General features: G+C 48.4%; 1 protein-coding gene across 1 annotated transcript in view; it reads left to right on the plus strand.

Moving 5' to 3' along the window:
* Sdk1 (sidekick cell adhesion molecule 1) overlaps nucleotides 1-9,036 on the plus strand; it is a 622,567-nt gene that overhangs the window by 449,847 nt on the left and 163,684 nt on the right. Inside the window, exons 17-18 of the mRNA XM_026789743.1 lie at nucleotides 3,803-3,918; nucleotides 6,952-7,144. Of these exons, the coding sequence (XP_026645544.1) occupies nucleotides 3,803-3,918; nucleotides 6,952-7,144 (309 nt within the window). The remainder of the gene's footprint in view (nucleotides 1-3,802; nucleotides 3,919-6,951; nucleotides 7,145-9,036) is intronic.

A 9,036-nucleotide genomic window follows, 5' to 3' on the forward strand; every position in this document is an offset into this window, starting at 1 on the left:
AGGACTTGGGGAGGCCATGGCCATGGTGATAGCAGAAACGACTTGAGGATGCCATGGTCATGGGGGATGGCAGGAAGGACTTGGGGAGGCCATGGTCATGGGGAATGGCAGAAAAAACTTGGGGAGGCCATGGTTATGGGGGATGGCAGTTGGAAAGAAAACACGGACCTGAAGAGTCAATTGAGAGAACTGATGGATTCTAGATTCTTCCATCTCTGCATAAAATGAGACGATGGAGAAGAGCTGTGGAGATGAAGGTGTGTGTGTGTGTGTGTGTGTGTGTGTGTGTGTGTGTGTGTGTGTGTGTGTGTGTGTTTGAGGCAGGGTTATCTAACCCAGGCTACCATGTAGCTGAGGATGACCCTCCTGCCCTTCTTTCCCAGAGTTGAGATTACAGCCCTGTGCCACCTCATCTGGCTTACGTGGCACTAGAAGTGGCTTCATGTGTACCAGGCTGTGTTCTACCCAGTGAGCAACAGCCCCAGCTCTATGCTGCCACTCGTAACAGAACCATGTCCTCACCCCGTACTTCGTAACAGGAGATACTTATGTGTTTTCCTTTACCTGAAACCTAAGGATCCTTTTGGCTTCGGAGCCTCACTGTGCAAACAAACTCCTAAAGAACCAGGGTGTCCTCTCTGCCATGAGAAGACTAACAGTCAGGCAAGTTGGATCATCCCTGCTTTGAGGGACACTAGCACCATGTCCCTGGAAGCACCAGCCTTTCCCAGGAAGTTTTCCCGTCTTTGTGACCACCATATGTAAGAGCAGCCACTGTGTCGGGAATTTGTGTCCCTGTGCAAGGGGGCCCATCCACTTTCTCAGTCCACAGCACTCTCTAAGCGTGCCCTGTCTGGGCTCCTTTGTACCTCCATCTTCCCCAGGCAGAAGTGCCATTCTTCAGGCCCATCTTCCTCCCAAGGTCTATCTTTCTTCTAAAAGATACCCTAAAAAGCTTCTAGAACATGTCACTCAGTTTTGTTGTTGCTGTCTATCTGACAGAATGCAGCATACAGACATCTGACAGAAACAACGGGAAGGCGCTGGGGCAATGATGCTGGAGAGATGGCGCCTCAGCTTCACGCCCCTGCCACCAAGCCCGACAGTCTCAGAGCCCACAGGATAGGAGACCTGACTCCCACAGGTTGTCCTCTGACCTCCACATAATCACGGAGGCACTCACATGGCTCTTCCCAATTAAATACATGCCACTTTAAAATTTAAAAAAATATTCAAGCCGGGCGGTGGTGGCGCACGCCTTTAATCCCAGCACTCGGGAGACAGAGGCAGGCGGATCTCTGTGAGATCGAGACCAGCCTGGTCTACAGAGCTAGTTCCAGGACAGGCTCCAAAGCCACAGAGAAACCCTGTCTCGAAAAAAACAAAAAAAAAAAAAAAAAAGAATATTCAAAGGAGGGGGCTGGAGAGATGGCTCAGAGGTTAAGAGCATCGCCTGCTCTTCCAAAGGTCCTGATTCAATTCCCAGTAACTACATGGTGGCTTACAACCAACCGTCTGTAATGCGGTCTTGTGCCCTCCTCTGGCTTTCAGGCATACATGCAGACAGAATATTGCATTGTATACATAATAAATAAATATTAAAAAAATATTCAAAGGAGGAAAGCTTTATATAGGCTGAGAGGTTATGGTCCGTGGTTGGTTGGCACAGTTGTTTCTGACTGGCGAGGCAGGGCATCATGGGGGAAGGCTATGGTGGGGAACGGCCGCTCACCTCTCAGAGGGACCACACCTATAGCAGCAGACTGCCTTTGTCCCACAACAGGGCAGGCACCCTCCCCTTGAGTAACCCTAGGTTCCTGGAAAGACATTCACAGACACAGGTGGAGTGTGCTTTCCCAATCCCCGAGGTGCTTCTTAACTTCTCAGTCCAATCAAGTGGTAGCCCAAAGCCATATGCGCGTCTGCCCTGCCCAGCATTCCAGGAATGTCCTCCAGGGCAGGTGCCCCAGGAGGGCATCCCTGGACTCAGGAGGTGTTCTGTGAATGTAAGAAAGAAACAAGCAAAGCAGAAGATTTTTCTTTTACTTTTAAGATTTTAATATAATTACATCATTGCCCTTTCCCTTCCTCTCTCCAAACCCTGCCATATGTTCCTTGTTGCTCTCTTTCAAATGGATGCCCCCACTTTGTAAAAACCAATTGTTATTACATACCTATATGCTTGTTCAGATTTATCCCTAAATCCATAGATACACCCTGCTCGGTGTGTGTGTTACTTGTAGGTGTGTTTTGGGGCTAACCATTTGGTGTAATAACTGACACTGTCTTCCCCGGGAAACACTTTTTCTCACAGTCTTTACATTCCTTAGTTGCCTGTAGTGCTGTGTGTATGAATGAACAGTACTACGCATAGGAGGAGCGTGATGGTTTTGAACCTGCACACAAGCCAGTGAGCAGTGTTCCTCTGTGTTTTTTGTCTCCAGTCCCTACCTGAGAGACTTCCCTTCATGATAAACTGTGACCTGGAAGTAAATCCTCTGAGTTTCCTGGGCAGCTGGGAGGGTGACTCATTCTGTAAAGTGCTTGCCTTAAAAAGATCTGAGTGTGACACCCCCAGAACCCACTTTTAAACAACCCAGACATGGAGGCACAGTTATAATACCAGTGTGGGGAAGCAGAAAGTTAGGTCCGTGGGTCTCAATGTCCAGTTTATTCTAATCAGCAAGTTGCAGGTCTCCTTAAGTAATCCTCTCTGGGAACTCGCATCAAAAACAAACAAAACAAAAAGCAATAGAAGGGACTGTAGCTATGGCTTAGTGGTTCGTAACACTCTTCTTGCAGAAGACCCAGATTCAGTTCCCAGCTTAGAACCATCCATAAGTCCAGTTCTAGTGATTCCAGCACCCACTCTGACCTCCACGAACACCAGGCACACACATGGCACACAGATGTACATGCAGGCAAAACACCCATACACATAAAGTTAAATAAATCTCTAAAAAGATAACATGGACAGGGCCAGAGGAACAACACCTGGGGCTGGCCTCTGGCCTCCACGAACATGTGCACCTGCACACACATGTGAAGCTACATACAAACCCACATTTACACACAGAGAGAATTCTAGTCCCCTTTCTGTCACTATGATGATGTCACTGATGACGTCAGACCATGACATCACTAAAGCTCCTTAGACTAGGAGAGCGTTTACATGGCTTTGCTTCCAGGTCATAGTCTGTCACTGAAGGAAGTCATTCAGGGAAGGGGCTGGAAGCAAAAACCCCAGAACACTGCTCCCTAGCTCACACTCAGCTGGCTTTCTTATGAAACCCAGGCTCACTCGCGTAAATGGCGTTGCCCACAGTGGACTGGGCCATCCGACATCAATCACCAATTTCCCCCAGACTAATCTTTCCAGGTTGTGTCAAGTGAGCACTAAATGCTACCTGGAAAGGGGAAGGAGAGCTTGGAACATAATAGCGAGCAGAAGGTCCTTCTAGATGAAACCTTGCCTTGACTGTGATGATTTGAGGTGGCAATTGGGGCAATTGAGGAAACAATAAAGGTTTAGTGTGTTGTTCATCTCAGATGTGTGGGAAAGGCCCGTCTGTGGGATGAAACAGTGATCTGGTACAGTTTCCCACCTCTGCCTTAAGGAAGAAACTCTCCCACAGAAAATGAGAAATGGCCCAATTCTCCTTTGTTACAGGAGTGTTAGCGTGGGAGACATTCACCTCCCTTCCCATCTGCCCTTGAGTCCTAGACTAAGGTTTCCTTTTTGTCTCTTCTCCCCATGGTGCCTTCCGCCTTTTGTGCTGCCGTCCACCTCCACGGGGAACAGTGCCTACTGCACCCCCACAGAACGTGCAGGCTGAAGCAGTGAATTCCACCACCGTGCATTTCCTGTGGAACCCGCCACCCCAGCAGTTCATCAATGGCATCAACCAGGGATACAAGGTACCTGGCCTGGTTTGGGGACCTCTAGTTGGCACTCATGGGCAGTATTGATCACATCAGACATTGGGTTTTACCCTTCCTATGTCACTGAAAACCCAGGGCAGCAAAATCAGAGTAAGGCAACCTTGGTGTAGTGATGAGGCGAGCGAGCCTGCTTTCTGTCCCGCCCAGCTCCTGCACGGCTAGCTTAGCCCCGGAAATAATAACACGAAAACTGTATTCTTTTAAACACTGCCTGGCCCATCAGTTATAGCCTCTTATTGGCTAATTCTCACATCTTGATTAACCCATTTCTAATAATCTGTATAGCACCACGAGGTGGTGGCTTACGGGGAAAGATTCTAGCCTACATCTGTCTCGGGTCAAAGAATCATGGCAACTGCCTCATTGCTTTCTTCCCAGAATTCTGCTCTGTCTTCCCCGCCTACCTATCTTCTGACCTATCAGGCCAAGCAGTTTTCTTTATTAATTAACCAATGAAAGCAACACATAGAAAGAAGACCCACCTACATCACCTTGGAGGGGCCACCATCTGTCAGAAGTCTGATCAGCTATCCCAGGCCAGAAATTTGAATGAACAGTTGCTAAGAGGGAACAGGAGAAAAGGCTATAGTCGGATCAATGGACTTCAGGGAAAGCTGGGAGATGGCTCAGTCAGTTAAGGGCTTGCTAATCAAGCATAAAGACTTGTGATCCCTCAGAACCCATAAAACTAAAAGATCCATGCATGGCAGAGCACACCTTTGAGCCCAGCACTGGGAAAGCAGAGGCAGGAGATCCCTGGGGCTTGCTGGCCAGCCAGCCTAGTGGAATGAATAAGCACCAGGTTCAGTGAGAGACCTTGCCTCAAAAACTAAGATGGGGAGTTACTGAGGAAGACACTCAATGTCAGCCTCTGGCCTCTGCTTGCGTGGACACCCATAGGCACACATATACATGCACACTGGCATACACATATGCACACACTCATCTCATGCACATACAGTCATCTATGGGAGATGATTGGAGTCAGCCTTATCCAATCACTTCTTCCTAGAAGGGGATTCTCCGGCAGAATGCAGAGTCAACGGCAGAGATATGGGAGAAGGAGGTTCCCACCCAGGGTTCATTGGGGGGGGGGCTCCAATCCAGCAAAGAGACCATTTTGTTCTCTGCCTTGAGGACAGTTCTGTTCAAAAACGGGAGAACAGAGAACGTGGGCTGGGGTACCCTGCCCGAACTGAATTAATGAACAGGCTCTGTTGCCAGGTAAGACTGACTTGGGTGCACATTCCAAAAGCATAGTTTCTTTCCTTTACATCAACTTCTCTTGGTTGGACGTGGGAGCCTGACTTCATTGTACAAAAGTGGGTTCACTAACCCCTTATCAGGAGATTTAGGGAGCCCTTCAGAGAGAGGTGAGTTGCTAATGCGCTCAGCTTCAAAGGGTGTCTTTTCCACTTGGTTCATTTTTCTCTTCCCTTTGGGTTCAGCTCCCTCAAACGCTTGTTTGTCTGTGATGAGGGCAGGCCCAGCTAGGCACGTTCTGTGCCTCTGCTCTTCCTCGGGAGTATCTAAGGGCAGATGCTTTTTTTGAAGGGAGATTGAACTGATCAGGGCAAAACTCCCTCACTCTCGACTCTCCTGCCAGGTCTGAGTGGCAAGAACACTGCGCGTGTCTGGTGGCTGGTTTGTCAGTTTGATCTGCACAGATGTGTTCTGTGTCCTGCTGCCCGCTGGCTTTCAGAACCAATCAGTTCTGGAGATGCATGGTGTCAAGAGACTACACATACACAGCATTGCCAAATCATGCAAGTGGCTTTTCATGGAATGTCCACATGTACACACATACACACACGCACACGCATGCATTCATGCACGCACGCGCGCGCACACACGCATACACACACATGCAGCCATATATTATATTTCTTTTTTTTTTTGTAAGACAGTTTTGTGAGAACCAGGCTGGCCTTAAGCTCACTGTGTGGCAGAATATGACCTTAAACTTCCCATTTTCCAGTTCCTACCTCCTTAGTCCTGGGATGACAAGCATGTGCCGCCATGTTGGAGTCATGTGGCACTGAGTTAGAACCCAGGGTCTTCTGCTTGCTAGCCAAGCTCTCTACCATCCCTAGCCCCTGTATATGTCCTTTATTTAAAATTCTAACCTAGCTCCTAAAATCCAGCCCAGGAAACTAGTATAACAAATCATTAAGATTGTTCCTATTGAATCATTTTGAGCCAATATAGATAGACTTCTATCTGGAGAATATTTGTGTTTATCTTCTTATGCTAATTAGTTATTAATAGATGATATCATCTTTACCCCTCATTATTAAAAAGAAATCCATGCTCAGTAGTACCCTGAGGGAAGATGGAAGTTTAAGGGAGTGTCCATTACTGTAACAAGAGTTAAGCAGTCATTTATTTCATCTAAACAAGCGTAAATATACATGTGTAAATATACAACAATATACAAGACACATTTTAAACTCAATTTTTCTGTGGTGGGATTATCAGAAACAATAGGATATATAGCCAGGCCTTACATACTCAGCTACTTGTGAGACTAATGCTGGAGAACCACAAGTTCAAGACCAGCCAGGCAAACTTATTAAAACTCTGTAAAGTGGGCAGGGATATAACTTGTCTAAAATACACCCCAGTGAGTATAGCTCAGTGGTGGAGCCCCTGCCTAGAATCCCCCAGTGAGGGGCTGGGGTGTTGCTCAGTGGTAGAGCCCCAACCTAGAATCCCCCGGTGAGGGGCTGGGGTGTGGCTCAGTGGTAGAGTCCCTGCCTAGAATTCCCCAGTGAGGGGCTGGGGGTGTTGATCTGGGTAGGGTGCTTGCCTAATATATGTAAAACTCTGGGGTTTATCCCCAAATATGAGAAAGAGAAAAATGATGTGGGATTTCTAGACTTATTAAACTGTGACTATGCTTTCTCTAAAGCCATACTAATTTTACTAATTGTAACCTATACTTTGAATAGACAGTTAAGTGAAGAAATGCATTTTAAAGTGGTCCTTTCTTTTGCCCTTCCCTCCCAGCTCCTGGCATGGCCGGCAGATGCCCCTGAGACTGTCACTGTGGTCACTATCGCTCCCGACTTCCATGGAATCCACCATGGCTACATAACGAACTTGAAGAAGTTCACAGCGTACTTCACATCAGTCCTGTGTTTTACCACACCAGGGGATGGGCCTCCCAGCACGCCTCAGCTTGTGTGGACCCACGAGGACAGTGAGTAACCCTCTCCTGTGTTGAAGACCAGCCTCCCAGGGCCCATTGTCAAAGGTCGTCACGTCACTTCCTGGAATGGGTCATAGGGAAGAAGGCAACAAAATTACTCAATACATTTATGTATTAGTTTGAGACTCATGGTCTCTATATGGTGTGTCTGTGTGTGTGTCTGTGTGTGTGTGTGTGTGTGTGTCTCTGTGTGTGAAGTCCAGTATCTTTCTCAATCACTTCACCTTATATTTTGAAACAGGCTGTCTTAATGAACCTGAAGCTACCCAATAGGCTGGGCTGGCTGAGCAGGGAGCCCTGGGATTCACCTGTCTCCTCCTCATAGCTGGGATGATAAATGTACCACAGGACACCCAGCTTTTTAAAAGTGGGTCTGGAACTCAGATCCTGGGCCTGGGGTTAAAGCCGTTACCAAGCAAGCCTGAGGACCTGACTGGGGATAACCAGACCCACCTAAGGGCTTGGTGAGCATTGAGGCTGACTGTGGCTCCAGCCTCAGAAGGCAACCACGGGAGATCTCCAGATCAAACAACTAGTAAGACTAGCCACATGGGAAAGTTCTGGGTTTGATTGACAGGCCTGACTCAGTGAATAAGTTAGAAGAGCCTTAATGACTCCTAACATCAACTCTGGGTCTCTACAAGCGCACGTACACAAACACACCACACACACTCGCACTGTGCGCAAGTATGATATCCCCATACACGCAAACACACGTAGAGCCACACACATCCGTGAAATAAGAAAACCAAAACCAAACATAATAAAATAGGAAAGGAACTCGGATCCTCAGCTGAGACGTCTCCCCTGCTCCTAAACCGCCGTTTTAAGTAGGCAGGGGCCCTATTTGTCCCGTTTAGAAGGATGTAGCGCCCTCGTGAAGGTGCCATTGACTCTGAGGGTGCAGCTTGTCTGGGCTCAGGCCCTGGGTCACAGGCATAAGCTTCGCCAGCTGTAAGTCTTCTCCGAAGCCCAGAGAACCCGCTGGGGGAGGGTCACAGTAAAAGGAAAAGAATATAAATTGAAACCTAGATATTAGCAGAGTTAGAGGACAGCGCGTTCAGGCAAGAATCCAGGAAGCCGAAACACTGGGAATATAAAAGGAGCAGAAAGCTGTCTGCTCCTACATCGATCGCAGAACAAGCTGCTTCACAAAACCCGTCAGAACGTCTTTCTGGAAGCTTGTGTGGGGGAGGGGGATGACACGGCCCTGACAGCCATCCTGTTTTCCCGTCTTCTACTGAGAGAAGTGGCATTTGTCAGCGTTTCAGCCCCTCGGTGAAGGCTCCGCGGCTCTCACCCCCATGAGGGCGGCTTCTGAGGCTGCACCTGTTTTAAAATTCATTAGCTGTGGTCCTGGCTTTGTCATGGTCCCAGGAGGGAGCCAAGTACTGGCTGCTGCTTTTGTGGCAAGGCTGATGGGAGCCTGGGACTGTCCCTTCCTGCAGGCCTAGTAAGACCCTGATTTCACCCGGGAGCCCTCAGTGAGACTGTTCCCAGCAGGTTTGCAAGGGACCCCACGGGAAGGTACCTGGAAGAGAAGGGTGCTCCCTCCTCGGCTAGCACAGGTCCTCCACTAAGAGGACTGTGGGAAGTGGGTTGACTTCTCCAGACATCTTCTCTTCCTCTTAGGTAGGGCGCGATGGTGCAGGCCTTTTGCTGGCACTTTCTCTTGCTCCTGAAAAATCCTCTGGGAGAGAAGTATTCAGAAACTAGACCTGTAGGTCAGGTGAACAGGCATGACCCCTGGCCCTAGGCTCCATTTCTGGCTTCCAAAACGTCAATGGGTGCAATAAAAGCCAGACTCCTGGCTCCTATCACTGGAAGATTCTATTCAAATACTCTTGCAAAGCCAAGCCCCTCTCCAGAGGATTCTAGGCAGG

This window comes from Microtus ochrogaster, unplaced genomic scaffold (assembly GCF_000317375.1).
Source record: "Microtus ochrogaster isolate Prairie Vole_2 unplaced genomic scaffold, MicOch1.0 UNK27, whole genome shotgun sequence".
NCBI lineage: Eukaryota > Metazoa > Chordata > Mammalia > Rodentia > Cricetidae > Microtus > Microtus ochrogaster.